This window comes from Geospiza fortis, unplaced genomic scaffold (assembly GCF_000277835.1).
Source record: "Geospiza fortis unplaced genomic scaffold, GeoFor_1.0 scaffold171, whole genome shotgun sequence".
NCBI lineage: Eukaryota > Metazoa > Chordata > Aves > Passeriformes > Thraupidae > Geospiza > Geospiza fortis.
In genome coordinates, this window is record NW_005054313.1 from 921,588 (window position 1) to 941,004 (window position 19,417).

The 19,417-nt window shown below is 45.5% G+C and overlaps 1 protein-coding gene across 1 annotated transcript in view; it reads left to right on the forward strand.

The window, feature by feature from the left end:
• Window positions 1–19,417, forward strand: part of FANCI (FA complementation group I) — a 26,787-nt gene that overhangs the window by 2,626 nt on the left and 4,744 nt on the right. Inside the window, exons 2-31 of the mRNA XM_005419717.2 lie at window positions 82–154; window positions 701–831; window positions 1,237–1,393; window positions 1,472–1,529; window positions 1,966–2,007; window positions 2,262–2,385; window positions 3,283–3,368; window positions 3,534–3,666; window positions 3,878–3,970; window positions 4,466–4,602; window positions 5,381–5,561; window positions 6,165–6,252; window positions 7,405–7,535; window positions 8,185–8,255; window positions 9,137–9,251; window positions 9,639–9,761; window positions 10,850–10,918; window positions 11,967–12,068; window positions 12,886–13,068; window positions 13,163–13,284; window positions 13,658–13,822; window positions 14,074–14,253; window positions 15,527–15,690; window positions 16,091–16,167; window positions 16,606–16,722; window positions 17,434–17,485; window positions 18,038–18,165; window positions 18,288–18,356; window positions 18,482–18,569; window positions 18,912–19,096. Coding sequence (XP_005419774.1) covers window positions 82–154; window positions 701–831; window positions 1,237–1,393; window positions 1,472–1,529; window positions 1,966–2,007; window positions 2,262–2,385; window positions 3,283–3,368; window positions 3,534–3,666; window positions 3,878–3,970; window positions 4,466–4,602; window positions 5,381–5,561; window positions 6,165–6,252; window positions 7,405–7,535; window positions 8,185–8,255; window positions 9,137–9,251; window positions 9,639–9,761; window positions 10,850–10,918; window positions 11,967–12,068; window positions 12,886–13,068; window positions 13,163–13,284; window positions 13,658–13,822; window positions 14,074–14,253; window positions 15,527–15,690; window positions 16,091–16,167; window positions 16,606–16,722; window positions 17,434–17,485; window positions 18,038–18,165; window positions 18,288–18,356; window positions 18,482–18,569; window positions 18,912–19,096 — 3,444 coding nt within the window. The remainder of the gene's footprint in view (window positions 1–81; window positions 155–700; window positions 832–1,236; window positions 1,394–1,471; window positions 1,530–1,965; window positions 2,008–2,261; window positions 2,386–3,282; window positions 3,369–3,533; window positions 3,667–3,877; window positions 3,971–4,465; window positions 4,603–5,380; window positions 5,562–6,164; window positions 6,253–7,404; window positions 7,536–8,184; window positions 8,256–9,136; window positions 9,252–9,638; window positions 9,762–10,849; window positions 10,919–11,966; window positions 12,069–12,885; window positions 13,069–13,162; window positions 13,285–13,657; window positions 13,823–14,073; window positions 14,254–15,526; window positions 15,691–16,090; window positions 16,168–16,605; window positions 16,723–17,433; window positions 17,486–18,037; window positions 18,166–18,287; window positions 18,357–18,481; window positions 18,570–18,911; window positions 19,097–19,417) is intronic.

The window sequence follows — 19,417 nt, forward strand, 5'->3', positions numbered from 1 at the left end:
CGAGGTGGGTGCGCGGTGCCCGCGGGGAGCGGGTGTACGCCGCGGGCGGGTGGGGGCTCACAGCATCCCCTTGTCTTGCAGCTGGGCGACATGGTGACCAGGCAGGCCCTGAAGGGCAGGGAGACGGCGGCTCTGCTGAGAGGGATCTTCAAAGGTGGGTGATGTGTGGGCTGAGCTCGGGGGGCTGCGGCCCCAGCCCTGGTGGGAGCCGGTGGGTGCAGCACACAGGAAAGTGCTTAGCAGCACAGGGAATTGTCACTTTTAGAAGAAACCCGCTGGTCAGGGCTGTCACAAGCCAGCACGACATCCAAAATACATGTGGGGAGATAGCAAACTGGGTTGGAGTTGTGAAGAGCCCGTGGTAAGTGCGGTTTGGTTTTGAGAGCCCTTAGGTGCCTTGCAGTAGCACTGAGCTGGCCAGGTGAGAGATAATTGCCAAGCAGGTTGTTCTCAAAGTTTTGACCCTTCCTGGTCTCCGGATGCAGGCTGAGTGAACCACAGGATGTGGTAACAGGGTGGCCGGCTATTTTATCCAAGTATTTCCTGTTCTCTGGGGTTTTTTATTTATTTTGCCAGATAGGTAAAATAGGAAGTTACAGCCAGGTGACAGTTTATCCCCGCTGATTTCCTGTCGTTTTGCAACGTGTTACTTGCATAACTTTTCTCCCCTCTCTTCTGTCCCTCTTTTGCTTGCTGTAAGGCTCCCCCTGTTCCCAGAGAAGCGGTGTTCTCAGGAGACTCCAGGTTTACAAGCACTGCGTCCCACTAGTGGAGTCAGGGGACCTGCATCTGGGCAAGGTGTCTGAAATCATAGGACTGCTGATGCTGGAGGTAAAGCTCCTTTGGGCTGGCTTTCCTGGGCTCTGCTGAGTATAATTTAATATGTAAATTGAGATACTTGACTAAGCCACTGAGGAAAATTAGTTGTATCCTTTCCATGGATCTTCCCTAGACTAAATTAGCTTGTATTGGAATTGGCTCAGTGTGTGAACTTGATTATCTTTGGATATTTAATCCTAGGCTGAAAACTCTAAACCTATAATCTCATTATCTTGATTTATTGCTCTGTTCTCTAAAGAACAGTACAAAACAGAGATCTCAGGGCTGAATATTTCCTTAAAGGGAGCATTTCCCTGTAAGAAATTCTGTCTTCTGCTGTTTTTTGGTGACAGTTTGGATGTGTATGTGGAATTTTGTGTACTGCCTCAGACTCTCTCCTGTTGTGTGTTCTCCCAGGCCCGCCAGCTACCAGGCCATGCATTAGCAGAGCTTGCCAGCCTGTTTGTGGATGTCATTAAAGGGGGCAACCTGACTAATGGGAAATCCTTGGAGCTGTTTTCCACTGTTCTCACAGCCCTGGCCAGTTCAAAGGAGAACCTGGCTTATGGGAAAGGTAACCCCTATCAGCTCCTTCTCTGCAGCTTGTCCTCCCTTCCTCTGCAATCAGCTCCTAAGACTTTTGCTTTTTCAGGTGAACTGAATGGGGAAGAGTTTAAGAAACAGCTGATAAATACCCTCTGCTCCAGCAAGTATGTATGTCTGGCAGGTCTTGGTTACGTGGCAAAATATTGTGTTTCACATTGTGCTTGGAAAAAGGCATCACCATGGGCTGTGTGTCCTGTCATCCTTGAATCTCTGCCCTCTGTGGCAGTGTCCTCTCTAGCTGGGAAAGCAAGGGAGCAGCCTGTTCCCAGATCTTGTGAGACTGCTGTATGAACTGGTCTCAGGAAGTGCTTGTTTTTATTCCTTTTCTGGCATTTGTTATTAAAGGGGCTGGGGCAGTTCAGAACTCTGGAAATGTGGGTGGTTGGGTTGGTGCTGATGATTTCTGGTGGAAATCTGCCTTCTGATTTTAGTATCAGAATGTAACAGGGAAGTGGTGACATTGAATAATTGTGTAGGAGGGGAGAGCTAAATGATAATCCAGCTTGCTCTTAATCTTCCAACATATTTTTGTTTTACCAGGTGGGATCCTCGATGTGTAATACATCTTGCCAACATGTTCAGGTAATTCTTTTTCTCTTTAGCATCAACTTGTGCCATGGTCCTCTCTGTGTCCTATTTCATAAGCAGTTTGGGGCAAGTACAAATAGGAGGCTTGACCATACCAGGCAAAGCACCATGGATGGTTGGTCAGTGAGCATCCACACCAGATCCATTTGGATGCAAAACACATCTGGGCATGGCATTGTGGTTTTTATTCCATGTGTGAGTGAGCCTTGGCAAATAAATTTATGAAAAAACAATCTTTGATTCAACAGGGATATTCCACTATCAGGAGAGGAGCTGCAGTTTGTGGTGGAAAAGGTCCTTAGGATGTTCTCCAAATTAGACCTGCAGGAAATTCCCCCTCTGGTCTATCAGTTGCTGCTGCTTTCTGCAAAGGTAAAAGCTCACGGGATCTGGATTTCCCTCAGGTTTAGTCCAACAGAAAGAAAATATCCAGTCATCTGTACTCTGGATTTTGGCAGGGATTCTGATTGTTCCCAAACTATGCTGTAGGGACACAACAGAACACCAGTAGGTTTTGTTTCCTCTAACTCCCTCTAGACTGAAGAAGCTGACTGCTCAGAGAAAGGTGGGATCTTGGTCTTCCTTATGGGAAAAGAAGCAAATCTTTGGAAAATGAGGGATGAGCACAGAGCTAGCAGACAACAGAGGGGATTGGTTTTTTTCAGTGTGGTTTTGCTCACTCTCTGTGATCTGCATGCTACAATAATAGCTCATGCACTATGATTGTCTGCTGGGCTGTAGTCTGCCTTGTACTGGGAATGTGTCATCTCCTGTGCTCTTCTGCAGAGCAGATACTGCCAGGGACATCTCTGCCCTTTGACAGGGTGATATGGCTCTTTTCCCTGCTTCATTTGTAACCAAGTCAATGCCAAAATGATCCAAAGACAAATTATATGTGTGTTATAGAGGGTCATTTGGGTCCAAAATGTATTGTTAGATTTAAGGTTAGGAATTTGAAAGCCTTCCCAATTGATTAAAACATAAAGGATCCTTTCTAATTAATAACAACTTCAAAAAAAAAAAAGACAATCAGAACACCTGTGAGCTTGAGTTTCTTCCAGCTATTCTATAATGCAGTCAAAAGGATTAAGTGCAGTCAAAAGAAATATGAAAACTGGAAATCTGGAAATGAGCCATAGAGGAGTGCTCACCTGCCTTAGCAATTTATGGAGGGAAATGAAGGATACCCTGAGATTTGTGACAGGTGTGGGAATTGAGTATTGTTCTCTGGGATACTGCAGTGGCTTATTGTAATGTCCTGCCTTGCAGGGCAGTAAGAAGACTGTTTTGGAAGGAATCATCAGTTTTTTCAACCAGCTGGATAAGAGACAGAAGGAAGAACAGAGGGTTCCAGAGTAAGTTCTTGCTCTGTCACCCCTCTCTTTACTACCTGGGTATTTGTACTCACACTGCTCCTGCCCAGGGCTCCTTGAATTTGAACACTTAAACCTTGTACAAGAACATCCTTCTTAATCCATAAAGAATGATTTCTGGCTTTTATTTTCTGGTAAAACTTACAGGTCAGTGGACCTTGAGGTGGCCACAATGCCCCTGGACCAGCTCCGCCACGTGGAAGGCACCGTTATCCTCCACATTGTTTCTGTCATCAACCTGGACCAGGACCTGGGTGAGGAGCTAATTAGGCATCTGAAGGTATGGCAAAGATGGAGCAGCCACTGTTCTGGTTTAAAAACTTAATTTATTATCTGGACAAGGGATTTAATAATTTTTATGATTGCAGTCACGTTCTCTTTAGCGAGTGCTGTGATATGTTTGAAGAGACATGTGCTTGATGGCTGCCTGAATTTCCAGGGTGTTTCAGTAAAGACAACAAGTTTTCTCACTGCTCCATGCTGTTTCCTAGACTGAGCAACAGAAGGACCCTGGTAGAGCCCTGTGTCCCTTCAGCGTGGCTCTTCTGCTGTCAGTTGCTGTGAAACACAGACTACAAGAGCAGGTATGTGCTTGATAAGCTTGCAGAGAGCTTCCATGGGGATGCACTCTGCACTCCCTGTAAAGGAAAGGAAGCATGGTTAGGTCAGAGTCCCATCAGAATTAGGCTTAAAATGGTTTCAGGATGCTTGTGAGTAGGCAATTAGATCATTGGTATGCTGTACTTTACTGAGCACTGTAAAAGACCCCAGAGCAATATCACAATTTTCCAGAGCAGTGATTCCTGTGGGTTGGTATTGTAGGATGAGAAGAAAAGCAGTCTATTTTTCTAATGTTTTGGCTCTGTGGTGGCCACATGAAGAGCATCTGGCAGCAAGTCACCCTCCTTGAGGCACTTAATGAGACTGGTGTATTTGTCCTAACAAAGGAGTGAGTCAAGATTTTTGGCAGGCTGTAGTGGAACTTGTGTCTGGCTGGTGCTCTTACTGGAACATACCCAAGACTATACAGGTCCCATTTCAAAGATCATTTCCTCACACGTAATGATTTTATGTTCCAGATATTTGATTTCTTGAAAACATCAATCACAAGAAGCTGCAAGGACCTGCAGTTCCTTCAGGCCTCCAAGTTTCTGCAGGATTTGTTTCCTCAACAATATGATATAACTGCTGTCATTCTGGAAGTGGTGAAAAATAGGTGAGTTACTGCCACGTGCTGCAGAATATTCAATGGGCTTTAGAAGTGGGGAGAGTTTCAGCTTTATTAAAACACTCTGGGATGCTAAATACTTCTGACCATGTGCTGGTAGGGATCAGTGTCAAAATCCAAAGGTTTTATCCCAGTTTTATATTAGCGAATTAAAAAAAACCAACAACAACATGCGGCTGTATAAATCTGCTCCTTCTACCTCAAATCTCAGGCTCTGGTGGTACAAAGGACTAAACTGATCAGGGCCTAATCTACAGTGTGAGTCATACTGCTGGCTGTAGTTTGTGTTCTGATCAAGGAATGAGGAGTAGGTTCACTGTTTAATCTGGTTTACTGGTTAGTCCTTTAAACATCCTGTGGGATAGCTCTGGTCTGTCGCCAGTTGTCCTTTAGTTTGATGGGAGGCATTCCTCTTCTCCAACTTGAAGATCTTGACATCAGTAGGGTACCTGTGCATCCCAGCTGTAGCCTGCTGTTATGTTCAGGTCAGACCTGAGGGCACATAATTCCCAATGGTGAGGGAACCTTTGGGCTGGAAAGGAATTCTGATGGAGAACCAGGACTGCAGAGATGTGCTGAGCACCTGTCCCTCAGCCTAAGGACAGGCACAGGGTTGTGAGGGCTGTCATCTTCCCTGCTGTCATCAAGTGCCTCTCACTGCTGCTTTGGACCCTGGAATGACTGCAGGAGATTTTGCCTCAGCTCTAATCCAAACTTTCCTATGACTAAGTTGTTTCTTTCCTCATCTATTTAATGTTTTCCTCAGTGCATTTGGTTGGGACCATGTTACTCAGGGCCTGGTGGATCTTGGCTTCAGCCTAATGGAATCCTATGAACCAAAAAAGCCCTTTGGAGGAAAAGCTGCTGATAACAGTTATGGTCTTTCAAAAATGCCAGCCCAGCAGGCTTGCAGACTGGGAGCAAATATCCTGCTGGAAACATTTAAGGTAATGTAGGTTTTGGAGAAAGATTTTTTTGGTGTGAGGAAAACCAGCAAATTTCTGTTCTTATTCTATCCTGGTAAACAGTGTCAAAACCTTGCCTGCTATATCCATTGTGAGTGTTTTGCAAACAATACTAGATTTTGTCTCCTATTTGACCCTTTCCATCTGGAAGAGGACATCCTCATTCTCATGAAGACCTAATTCTAATCTGTTCCAGCTGTCATGATACTTGTGTAATCCCTATTATTATAAACTGTAGTACAGTTTCCAAGAAATTAGAGAGGTAGAGGAATTCAGAGGTGCAAATAAAATCCGACAAGGTGGGATTGAAATCCATTCATCTTCACCAAACTAAATTTTGATCCCATAGATGATTGGAACCGTTATGTTCTGAGTGTACTGTGTGTGCCTTGATGTGCTGGTTCTGATTGTCCTGGGATGAAACCTGAATCAATCTGTGTGGATTTAGCTGAAAGGGGACTCCTGGTGACCATCCTTGCTTACCTCTCAGATCGGGATTTGCTTTGTACCGTACAATGCCTGTGCTGTGAAGTACAGGAATATCTTAAAGGTTTTGATTTTTATTTATTGTTCTTCCTCATTCAGGTTCATGAGCCCATCAGAAGTGATATTCTTGAGCAGGTCCTGAACAGAGTCCTCACAAAAGCAGCATCTCCTGTCAGCCACTTCATAGGTAACAGAAAAGAGAGAGAGAAATGTGCTCTGCTCTGTGGACAGTCACAACACAGCTCCTCAAAACTCATTATAGAATCACAGAATTGGGTTTGGGTTGGATGGGACCTTTGAAGGTCATCTAGTGCACTGCCTTGTAATGAGCATGGAGATCTTCTACTAGGCCAGGTTGCTGAGAGCCTCATCCAGCCTAACCTTGAATGTTTCCAGGGATGGGACATCCACCGCCTCTCTGGGCAACCTGTGCCAATGTTTCACCACCCTCACTGTAAAAAATTTCTTCTTTATATCCACTTTGAATCTACCTTCTTTTAATTTAAAACTATTAGTCCTATTCTTATCACAAAGCTACTGATAAAAAGTCTGTCCCCATCTTATAAAGCCCATCTGAGTACCAAAAGGCTACAACAAGGTCTCCCCAAAGTTTGCTTCTCCAGGCTGACCAACCCCAACTCTCAGCCCATCTCAATAGCAGAGGTGGTTCAGCCTCTGAGAACTTTTGTGCCCCTCTGGACCTGCTCCAGCAGGTCTCTGTCCTGCGTGTGCTGAGAGCCCCAGAGCTGGACACAGTGCTCCAAGGGGGCTCTCACCAAAGTGGAGTAGAAGGAGAGAATTCCCTCCCTCAGCCTGCTGGCCAAATTGCTTTTGATGCAGCCCAGGATGTGATTTGGTTTCTGAAGCACCTGCTGAAGTGACCTGAAGCCAAGAAAATCAGTTGTTCCTTCTCCTCTGACTGAGGTATCAGCTGCATCAGATTGCCTTGTATTCATCACAGGTGAAAAATATGTTTGCAGGCAGTTGCCATGGAACAGCTGACGCACAGAAAATCACAATCATCAGTCAGTTGCCTGTTCCACGTTCCCAGCCTTGCTTTCTCCTCGTTCTTGGGCTTGGGAGCCACTGGGGCTGCTGGGATGTCAGTGCTGCAGCCTCTTCCCTTGCATCTCAGTGCCCTCTGGTGGGTGAGGCCCTTCAGCTGGGCTGGGAGCGTTTTTAGTGCTTTGTGTCTGCAGTAGACTCAGTTTGTCAGTGACCTCTCTGTGCCATGGAAGGTCTTTGATTAGTCTGTAATTGTTAGCTCTGCAGACATCTTCTGCTGAGGCTTTTCTGGCCCCTTGGCATCAGCTGTTCTTTTTGTCCTTTTATTTTTCAGACTTGCTGTCCAATATTGTTGTATCTGCTCCTCTCGTGCTTCAGACTTCATCCTCCAAAGTCACAGAGACCTTTGACAATTTGTCCTTTCTGCCCATTGACACAGTGCAAGGCCTTCTCCGGGCAGTACAGGTAAAACTTTGCATTTCTCCATGGATCTCCTTGCTTCTTCAGTTCCAGTGACAGCTCTGGGCCACAATTATATGCATGATCTGATAACCCTCATGAAATAAGCCTTCGTTCTCTGCTGTGGGTTGTTTGGTGTAGCATGGAACTGTTCTTCAAGCATGGATTTGCATGTGCCCTCTAGCAAAAAGCATATGGTGTGGTCTGGCACAGGACCAAAACTGCTCTGTGCTGACCTTTCATCTGGAAGATGCCCAGATGCTGCACCCTGTAGAAAACTAAGTCCACAGTGTTTAGCTGAACAGCTGTAGCTGTCACATTGATTTTTCTCCTTCCAAGCTCCATGTCAGTGTTCCTCTTTGCCTGGGCTGAGCTACTGCCCTGGTGTTTTAGCTTTCACCTGCTTTGTCCAACCTGGGGATAACAGTTATTTTCCTAAGCCCTTGCGCTGTGTCCTCACTGACCTGCTAAGGTGTCTCACTGCCACAGCTCTATGGGTTTTCTTGTCTATTTTAAAATGTTTTGGTCTTCCTACTGTACTGATGACAGTACTGGAAATGCAGGGCCAGATGGGCCTGAGGAAGATGAGCTCATATGCCCCAAGGGCTTGGCATGCCGTAGTGCTTTTCTCTCCAAAGGTTATTTTCCTTTCCAGCCTCTGCTCAAAGTCAGCATGTCAGTGAGGGACTCCCTGATACTTGTTCTCCAAAAAGCTATCTTTTCCAGGTAAGCCGGGGAGAGGATTCTTTGAAAAAATTTCTACAACTCATTTATGGCTTTGGAGCAGAAGTATTTTTTATTTTGAGCTAAGTGTCTTCTTATAATGTTCTTCCCATAACTGGATAGTGACGTCTCCTGTCCCTTTAGCCTGGAATTGTGGTACAGCCACAGCTCCACTGAATCCCAGTAGCAAAAATCCCAGCCCCCTTCTGAATGAATGGGCTTTGCAAGTTCAGAAAGCTGTTGGGAACTCCAAATGCATAGGCAAAATTAAAACCAATTCCACAGCTAAATACATCCAGGGAGGGTCTGGAAGGAGCCACTGATCAAAATGCTGAGCTGCCATGTTCCCTCTGATCTCTTACAAGGTGTTGTCTTTGTCATGCTTTGAGCAAACCATCCTGCTGTGATTGTAGACTGGATTTTGTTGGCCAGTGGCTACCTGGTTATGAATATAGAATTCAAAATTTAGGATTATTTTTCAAAGCAAGGGACTTGGTCTTGGGAAGGACTTGATGTTTCTGTGAGTAAAGCAAAATACCAGGTTTTTATTAGGAATTTTCCAACTCTGAGGTCTGTGACACTCTCCCAGCTTTCAAGGGATATTTAATACTTGGGTTTTGGCCTGGGCTTTTCCTGAGTGTGAGCATTGTAAGACAGAAAGGAGATTGAATATTGTGAGAGTGTAGAGCAGGGGAGTTTCCAGCAAACTGCCGAGCTTTGATTGTCTGGAACTGTACTGCCCTTTTGGGAAATACAGTTGTACAAGGCCCAGTCACTTTGTATTTGCGGCCTTTTTTTCATTGCTGAGTTGATATTTTATGTGCTTCTGAGCTTCTTGCTTCCACATTTCCTTACATAACCCTCTTTCCTGTCCCAATTCCCAGGCAGCTCGATGCTCGTAAAGCTGCAGTCGCTGGCTTTTTGCTCCTGTTAAGAAATTTTAAGGTTCTGGGCAGCTTGTCCTCTTCCCAGTGCAGCCAGGCCATTGGTGCCACTCAGGTGAGTGCTGTTCTGGAGTCCCATGTGAGACAGTCTGGTGTCTAGTACCCACTGTTTGAAACAACTCAAAAGGAAAGTGTTCCCCCAGAATGGAAATACAGCTTTAGTAAGGATTAGTGCTGGAAATCCAGCAAGGATTTCCTTCCTGTAAGGAAAGCTTTAGGAAGTGCAATGTGCAAAGAGAAGCTGGCCTGGAGATGTTGCTTCTCAGAGCCATTCTCTCTTACACCAGTGCTCTGGAGAGCATTCCCACTGCTCCATGACAGTGATGAGGAGCCTGGCAGCACAAGGACTATCTCAGCGATTGTTCAGGGGCCAGACCCTTATCACCTTGCTCCTGTGTTGTGATACTGTAACCAGTATAACATGACTAATGTTCCTTCTCAGGTCCAGGCAGATGTTCATGCCTGCTATAATTCTGCAGCTAATGAGGCCTTCTGCCTAGAAATCCTGGGCAGCCTGAGGCGATGTTTGAGCCAGCAAGCAGACGTTCGACTCATGTTATATGAGGTAAACATGGTTTCTTCTGTCTCTTAAACAGCCACAAGCTCTTCTGTGGTCTGATTCTTCTCTAGCCTCAGGTAAATAACAGCCATGTTACTGTGAAAAACAGCCTTTCAGCTCAGTTTTGTTCTTCATGGGACACGTGTAACATGTTTTCACTCCTTCTGTTGCTGTTTTTTTGACCATTATGCACCCAAAGACACGTTGATGTGTCTTCTTCAGCTCATGCATTGTTTAAGAGCAAAAATATGTCAAAGTCTGTCTTGCTGTGGTAGGGCCTAGGGAATAGGAAGGCTGTTTGATGCCCTGTGAGGAGGAGTGGTATAACAGGCACTGGGTAGATGTGGAGCTGTTGAGAGTTAATTATGGGCTCCAAAGAAAACCCTGTCTGGAGAGTATGGAGAAACTTCCTTGAGACTGCATCAGGGATCTGTCTTTTCTCCTCTTCCTTTCCAAGTTTCTATAAAATCTTGGCTGTCCTTAGGTCTGTTGTGATAGGCCTGTTATAAAGGCCATTTTTGGGTGCATATCTTAGGTTGTGTTATAACCATGGAGTACCACCTTGAGGAAAAAATCCCTATACCAGTCAGAGAGGTTTTGTTTCCTTCTTATCTTGGGTTGGATTGACCTTTGGTGAGCTTCAAGTTCTGGGTGTATTCGTCACTGTTGCTAGAAAACTTGTGCTTGCTTTATCCATCCACTGAGTTTTCTCAGTCTTCAGGATCTGTTGCCTCCTACAGTTTCCCCACTGGCTTGTTTTGCCTTTGAAGCAGGGTTTCACAGTTTGAAGTTGGATCTTGTGCTTGTGTTAAATAGCAGTGAAAGTCACTCTGGGCTTGATGCCACCGCTGCTAGGGAGATACAGCTTGTGAGAGGGCCCCTGTGAGGAAATTCGTACTTTTTCTGATTCATACCTTCTTTCTGTGGTGCCTTTGCTTTGCCAGGTATGGAGTTTTACACTGAGCACATTGTTACTTCCTCATGGTTCCTTGCGGTGCCAGAGTGTCATTGCAGTCTGATGACGCCAACTTCTTATGCCTGTGGTTCATTTTCTCTGCTGTGTCAGCCAACTTGTCCTTCCTTCCTGTCTCCAGGGTTTTTATGATGTCCTTCGCAGGAACTCCCAGCTGGCCACCTCTATAATGGAAACACTTTTGTCCCAGGTAAAGTCCTGCTCCGTCATGGGGCTGCAGAATTCTGCACTTCAACCAAAATGGCAAACAATTAAATATTGGGGAAGTTGTTTTCCCTCACACTGGAAGCATGTTTGGGTGCTGTGACACTTCCCTAAGGAGGTGTTCAAACCCCTGCTACACTGAGAGAGCAGACTGGGTAAACATCTGGAGACAAACTCATTTCCTGCCATCGGGTGGAAGAGGAAGGATCTTTTGGAGCTCTTTCCAACCCTTCAGTTCTTAGGTGCTGTGGAAAGTGTGAGCCCATGGAAGTTCTTTGTGCTCTCCCTGTTCCTTAGCAGTGCACAGCAGTTACCCTCCCATAGTTCCCCAAGGATATGTGCTGACACAGTAATTATTGTTGCTGTCTTCCCATCGGGAGAATACCCAAGTCCATGTTGGATCTGGGAGGATTAACTCATCCCCCAGCAGTGTTGCTCATGGCAACAAGACAATCACATTTCCTCAATCCATTGGACAGGCTGTGCTTTCTTTGAGACAAGTAATTTTCTCCCCTTTAATCATCCAAAGAGTTCATGCTGACTAATTCCAGCTTTCCCATGACAGTATAGGGTCTGGGAAAGGAACATGAACAGAGCCAAGACAGCTTTTGGGTAACAGAGGGCACTTAATAGTAAGTTGGTGTAAAGGTGTAAAATGTTATAACATCATTATGTATCTATAACTTTCAATAGCAGCAGCAGCTATTGATCCTCACTGTTTAAAGGAGGGATAACACTGCAGGTGGGGTGAAAGTGATGTTACTTGTTGAGGCAACAGAACAGCAAGTGGTCAGCTAGTCTTGTTTTAGGGCACTGACGTGTCCTGGCTGAGCTACAGGAGCAACTCAAGAAGGGATTTTAATCACCAGTAGAGGAGATGACATGGCTCATGTACTTGTACAGTCCCCTTATCACAGTGCCAGGTTTTGCTCTCTAGAATGGGGTACAAAGATGATTGTGCTCTGTTTTCAAACATCATAAGAGGCTCAGTTACCAAGTAACTGGTTATTTTTATTTCTTGTTTTCTGTGACAGATAAAGCAATATTACTTGCCCCAGCCAGACCTCCTGCCTCCACTCAAACTGGAGGGATGTATTATGGCTCAGGGAGATCAAATCTTTCTGCAAGAACCGCTGGTAAGAGCTATATTGGTTGGCCACAGCTGCAAGCTCATCTGTTACTAGCATTTTAGTTGTCCTGCATGAGCTGAATACCTTGTACTTCTTCAGCCTCTTCTAGCCTGGAGCAATTCTTTTAATAGCAACAGAGCTGGGCATCTCACCCTTGCCTCAGGCTATTTATTTGAGCTCCCCAAGCATAGTGATTGTGGGGACCTGTGTGAAAAATGCTCTAGGAATAGTGTTCTTCTGTTATCCTCCACTGAGTTCACCCTACGGGGTTTTTTCTCTCCTTTAACTTAATTCCACATAAAATAGTTGTGCAGTGTGTGTGTGTGTGTGTAGCAGGGGAAGAATTTGTCCTTTGGTTTTGCTCCTTTGAAATTGTTGGAGATGAGACCTCAATGATTTGTTGGATTTCCAAGGGAACAAATTCAAATTAATCATTTTGTTTTCCCCTAAGGAGGCTTGTGTGCAGTAGCACACCCGGGAAGGGCACAGACACTTCAGCTAGAGTGAGAGTCCCCTTGGAAATTCCCTTCCCATCTCCTTCAGTACCTGAGGTGGCTGGTGGAGGGAGCAGTGGGAGTTAAGGCTTTACATCCCATCTAGAAAAGCTCAGACACAGAGCACTGTCTGAAGCTGGAACTGAGCAGCTTTGTGTGAGATTACTGATCCCCTCAATTTGGGAATCAGGCATACCCTCAAGACTCAAGGCAGTTACGAAGGCAGCCACAGCCCTTTACATCCCACCAGAACAGTCTGGGCCATGTCCACTGCTGCCAGTGACCTCCAGCTCAGAGGCTGAGTGTGACTGTGTGGCTGCTTCCTCCAGGCCCACCTGCTCTGCTGCATCCAGCACTGCCTTGCCTGGTACAAGAGCACTGTGCGTCTGTGCCAAGGAGCTGAAGATGACGAGGAGGAGGAGGAGAGTGTGGGATTTCAGCAAAACTTTGAAGAGATGTTAGAATCTGTCACACGACGAATGATCAAGAGCGAGTTGGAAGACTTTGAACTGGTAAATCAGATTTTCAGTTTGACTCAGTGGGAGAAGACGCTGAGTTCTTGTCAGTTTTTGAAAAGATTTTCCACTTGTTTCCTTTACCTCTCAGGATAAATCAGCAGATTTTTCGCTGTCTTCTGGTGTCGGTGTGAAAAACAACATCTATGCCATTCAGGTGATGGGAATTTGTGAGGTTCTGATTGAGTACAATTTCAACATTGGGAATTTCAGGTAAAACATTAAATCTTACCCTATAGCTGTAGCTGTGCTATTATTTGCCCAGCTCTTCGGAGTACAGCCTCATTGGCAGTGCCAACACAGAATCAGTGATCTGAGCATGAGTGCCTCATGGCACAGCCACTCACAGAGCCTTGGGGAGTGTTTTCCTTTGGAATGTCATGTGTTGTGGGAGATGGGACCTGACATTTTGTAGAAGAGCAGGTTGAGGAGGATTGGGTGAGGTATACACTGTTAGGGAGGCAGGGGGATGTAACAAGTTTCATCATTTAGGCAGCATCATTGTGTAATTTGGCAGATGAAGCTTCAAATGGGAAACTCCAAGAATGCATTTTCTCCATTAATACTTTCTGCTATTTTATTGCAGTAAGAACAAGTTTGAGGATGTCCTAGGCCTGTTTATGTGTTACAACAAACTCTCTGAAATCCTGAAGGAGAAAGCTGGAAAGAACAAATCTGCCTTGAGCAACAAAACTGCACGGAGCTTCCTGTCCATGGGTTTTGTATCTACTCTGCTCACAGCTCTGTTCAGGTGAGAAGGTGTCCAGTCCTCTGTGGAGCAGAGCTAGACATCGATTCAAACCATGTGTTAATGTGCAGGAAAGGCTGGCGCAGCTCTTACCCTCTGAGTGTTCACTACAAGCTACCAAAACAACGGGTCTTTTCCTCCCTCAGTTCAGCCAGAGATTTTATCTGCAAATGCATGTTAAGTTTGGGATCTCATAGGCCACCCCTGAGCTTCCTGTGTGCATCCCCAGTTCTCTGAGAGTTCTGGTCCTGCAGGGACAATGCCCAGAGCCACGAGGAGAGCCTGGCTGTGCTGCGCTCCAGCACGGAGTTCCTGCGCTACGCCGTCAGCGTCGCTCTGCAGAAGGTGCAGCAGCTGGAGGAGATGGGACAGACAGACGGACCAGACGGACAGAATCTTGAGAAGATGTTCCAGAACCTCTGCAAAATCACGCAGTGAGTCAGTGTGGCACGTGGAGACATCAGCAATGCGTTTGGGGGATTTTTGATTCTTATTCTTCTTTGGAAGAAGAATGCAGTCCATAACTGTTTCATACTGTTGCTGTTGCTGGGTTGGGGTCAGTGCCTTCCTGTGCTCCTGAGAAATCAAGTGGAGGCACTACAGTTTCTGTGCCATAGTGAGTGATACAGCTTTAATAACTTGGCCTGGAATAACCAAATGCCATCAAACATTTTCAGCCTCTTTCTGACTTCTTGTTCATCACTTTTTGTCACAGAGAAGGTAAGATGATTACAGGCTGGATTCTTGGGGCCTCTGGAATGAAGAAAAGTTAAAATTCACTTGGAGCTACAGAACAAAACAGATTTATGAGGGACACAAGCTTTAGAAATCATTTGTTTAGGACTTCTGCAAGATGCTTGAAGACATTCATGCATCTAATCCTTTGGAAATCCAAGAATGTGAACCATGTAAATGTCTTTTGGAATCTAGGTCATATCTGCATGGGGTCTTTTCAAAGCCCAGTCAGCAGAGAGCACAAAATGCAAATTACCCCTGCCATGCATAATGCTGGTTTTGTGTCTCACCCCAAATAATAGAGGCTATTTTTGTTGCAGTCATTAGGACTACATGTGAGCTACATGTTTTGCGTGATTGGACATTGAAACAGAATAAGATCATCTGTGCAGGCAACAGAACTAATGAGAAGAAAGGAGAGGGATCAAAAAAGGGAAGAAGTGGGGTTAGGGGAAGCAGGAAAATGATGTTTGCCTACAAATAGAAAAGTCTTCTTTGGGCCAAACAATTTTGCTTTCCTCACAAGTTTTTACTGTGCTTTGCCTGCCTTTACCTTTCTGATTTTATTTATAGAGAGCTCTGTAGTGAATTCTGACATTTCACAGAACCAAACTGCCATGAGTAAAGCTGTTTTTGTCACTGGTGGATTTGACACCAGTGGTCAGGGTAGTCTGAGAAAAAGGGAAAGCAGGGTGGAAGAAATGAGTGTGAAAAGATGGTCTTGAAATGGGATTGGAAGGTCCCTTGGCACCTGGAAAGAATTAAATTATTTAGCTGTGCAGGAAGAATGCAGTAGCTGTTTTGCTGACATTGAAATAAAATCTTCTTAAAAAAAGATCTCTTCCCCACTATTTTCTGTAGGTAAGAGACCTTCTAGTGTAGTTATATTAAAAATGCAATCCTAAGAGTAGATCTAGTTCTTGCCCTGTGCAGCCAGCTTTACTGGAGTTAATCTCATCTGCCATCCCACAGGGTTCTGCTTTGGAGGTACACTTCAATTCCCACCGTTGTTGAAGAATCAGGGAAGAAGAAAGGCAAAAGCATTTCACTTCTGTGCTTGGAAGGTTTGCTGCGGATCTTCAACACGGTGCAGCAGCTGTACTCTGCCAAGATCCCCCAGTTCCTGCAAGCCCTGGGTAGGCACATGGTACCATTCTGCTCTGGTTTCTACCCTCCAGCTTCCAGCCCATGTGTGGGCAGGACCTTTTATCCATAACTAGGGAGAGATGGGTCTGGTTCTTGTTTCTCAGCAACAAGGTGGGCTTAGGTAGCATAGATTTTCACACCAGAGACAGGTTCTAGAGATATATTTTACCTGCCTTTATAGAGCTCTCAGTCTGTCAGCAGAGGATAGCTGGGGTCTGACACAGCATTCATCTATTTGAAGTTTGCCTTTAACATGTTTTTCAGCTCACCGTGGTTCTGCAGTCTGTATTCCTCCTCTAGCTGTGAGCAGTCTTTCCCACTTTTGGAAATAAATCCTGTATTCTGCTCTTGGCATTTAGCTTTTTTTCTGCACCTTTCTGTCTCTGCCAGATATTACTGATGGTGACGCAGAAGAAGCGGATATTAATGTCACAGAGAAAGCTGCCTTCCAGATCCGACAGTTTCAGGTGAGTACCACTGTGTGCTGCAAGTGTTCCAAAGCATTTGGGATTCTGGCAGGAAACACTGCTAGCTCTCTGTTGCCTGACCACAGGGTTGAGTATGTGATAGCAACTGTGGCACTGATTCACTAGCAGTTCACAGAAGTTTCTGATCCCTGAGGAAAGCTTCTTTAGGGTGGGTGGATGTGCATGTGTGTTTACAGAACTCTAGGTTCTTCAGTGCAGCATAAACTTAACTGAGTATTCTAAAAGTCACACTGACCATCTGCAGGCTGTATGTAAGCACTCCTATCAAAAATCAGCACTTGTTCTTGAGAAGAGTCCTGTTTTTGTACTCTTTGTCATTCTCCTTGCTGCTGATCCCTTTACCTGCTTGCAGCTTCTGGTTATTTGCTTATGCAACACATATTCACACTCAGAGAGTGTTTTCCTTCCCCTAACCAGAGGTCCCTGGTGAACCAGCTCAGCAGTGCTGAAGATGACTTCAATGCCAAGGAAACCCAGTCACTCATCACTGTTCTCTCCACATTGTCCAAACTGCTGGACCCAGCCTCACAGCAGGTACTCCTCAGCCTTCACATGGTGGCTGGGTGTCATAGCCTTAGGTGTGTGGGAAGGAGATTATCAGATGGGGTTGGCATCTGTGGGCTCTGACATGTGTGTCCTGCCTCCTCCCACAGACCACACCAGGTCAAAGGGACAGTTCTGTTACACTGTGAAGGGCTCTCCTGTCACACATCTGCAAGGACACTTCAGAGGAAGTTGTCTTGCCATCCCACTCTTGCACATTCTGATCCTGCCTTTGGGCACCTGAATGATTTGTTTGCCTGAGCAGGGACTCCTAACATAGCCTAGTTGTGGTGTGGCCTCCACATGGGAGTAGAGGCAAAAAAGGCCAGCAAACTTGTGTCCAGTCCAAACTGGCTGAGTGCCTAATTCCTTCCATGCAAGGAGTCATTTTCTAAAGTGCCCCAATTTTACAAGCTAGGAACTGCACTAACTGTGCCAGAAGTCTGGAGTCATCATTTACCTTAAATTAAATGGAGCTCTTACTCTGTCCAAGGGGATGTATAGCCATTACCCTGCCCTGGGCCTCAGTTTTTGACTTGTTAGTTAGGCTAAGTGTCCCTTGTGGAAGTTGACAGGGCACAGCTGGGTTCCCTACTCATCTTCCTCTGCTGTGATTCATTGTCTTGGATTTTTATTACTAGTAGTAATGCTGTGTTTTGAATTCTGTTTCAAAATCATGGTATCTTTTCTCCTCTTAAATAGTTCCTTCAGTTCCTGACTTGGACAGTCAAAGTTTGCAAAGAAAATGCTCTTGGTAAGTAAGCTTTGAGGAGCATGTTTAGATGTGATGTGTCAGGTCTGACATTAGACCCTTACATGCTCTGTCCTGGTTTTACCTCTTTGTCAAGATACATTCAGGTCCCATTCTGTGGCAGATTGGCACAACATTGTGATGTAAGTACAAGTTTTAGAGAGGGAGCTCCATCTCTAAAACTATTAGTATTTCTGAAGGAAAGGAAGCCACTCACATACTTGACTTTTCTGCCTTGTTATTTAGGCTCAAATTGGGATTTATACTCTGGAAAGACATTACTCTTGCCAGGGTTTGTATTGCACTTCCTCTGTGCTTTTGGTCACCATTTTCCTATGACCAAACAGCTCCAGTGGGCCGTAGTTCCCCTTGCACTATTACAAGGGATGCCTGATGTTTTAAACCTCGCTTTTGTAGCTGGGGTATTTTGATAGGATTTTCACCTACTGCTGAATCCATACTGAATCTGAGACTTTCCCTCACTGGATATCTGATCTTCCTAAGTAGCTAGGCAAGCTCTGCACCTGGCACTGTGTCACTTTCTCTTCCCCACAGAGGATATTTCTTGCTGCAAGGGTTTGCTGTCTCTGCTCTTCAGTGTCCATGTTCTCTACAAGAGCCCTGTTGGTCTCCTGCGGGAGCTTGCACAAGACATCCACGCCTGCCTGGGAGATATAGATCAGGTATGATGCAGGAGCAGCTGAGCTCTTCCTCATAGTGCTGTCAGAATTGAGTGCATCTCTGGTGCAAACTGTGTGACAGCAGTTAAAGTCTTACCAGAATTTGTTTTCTCTCCTCTGCCCAGGACATAGAAGTGGAGGGTCGGTGCCATTTTGCCGTAGTGAATGCCAAGACTGCAGCCCCCACTGTCTGTGTGAGTCAGAACAGCATGCGTGTGACACCTGCAGTGTCCAGGCCTACTGTGCTTGGAGCAGCTTGCAGGTTCCTGTTGTGCCAAACACTTCCAAAAATCTGTTTTGTTATTGGTTTCTGTCTCAGCTGCTGGTTCTGGGTCAGGTGGATAAAGTCCTTGAAGAGGTGGATTGGCTTATCAAGAAACTCACCAGTCTGGGGTCAGACACATCAGGTAATGAAAGTTCTTACTTTCTTCTTACTGAATGAAAGTTCTTACTTAATGAAAGTTCTGTCCAGTTCTTACTGTTACAGCTTTGTCAAGAACAGGTAAAGACAGAGAGCAAAAAGATATTTCAGGATTTTGAGATAGCATCATCTGAGGTCAGGTTAAACTCTCCCTTGAGCTGGTTGCACATGAACAAAGGTGTTGTCATAAAATCTCTCCAGTGATTATTTTCCCCTTGCCCCTTTGGGGCTTTATGCATCAGACACAAAGATGGTCTTTTGTGCCTCCCACCTGCACAACTGGATTCATTGGATATATATTCACCAGATACTCATCTCTTTCTTGTAGAAGACCCCTCTCAGGCATCAAACCAAACTCAGGCTCTGGAGAAAGGTGTAATTCTGCAGCTGGGAACTCTTCTGACAGTCTATCATGAGCTGGTGCAGACTGCACTCCCAGCAGGGAGCTGTGTGGACACACTGCTGAGAAGCCTCAGCAAGACATACACAATTCTCACCTCCCTCATCAAACACGTGAGTGTGCTCTGCTGACAGTGGGCTGCCTCTAAGCTAAAAACCTTCTCCCCATCTGCTGCAGCAAGCTCACAGTGACCCCTGGCAGCAGCTATGCTCAGGACTGGCCTGTTGATCTCTTGTTCTGCTGGCTTTCATGCCCTCAATTTTGTGACCTTTCTAAGCAGTAATAGTTGTACCAATGGAGATAAAAGAAAAGCTTCTCTCCAGCTGAATTTGGCTTTGCATGGCTTGGAGTTGCTGTTTCCAGTTTGTGCTGTGGGTTCCTCTACACAAGTGTGTGCACAATGAAGGGCACTCACAGTGTTCTCACAGTGCTCA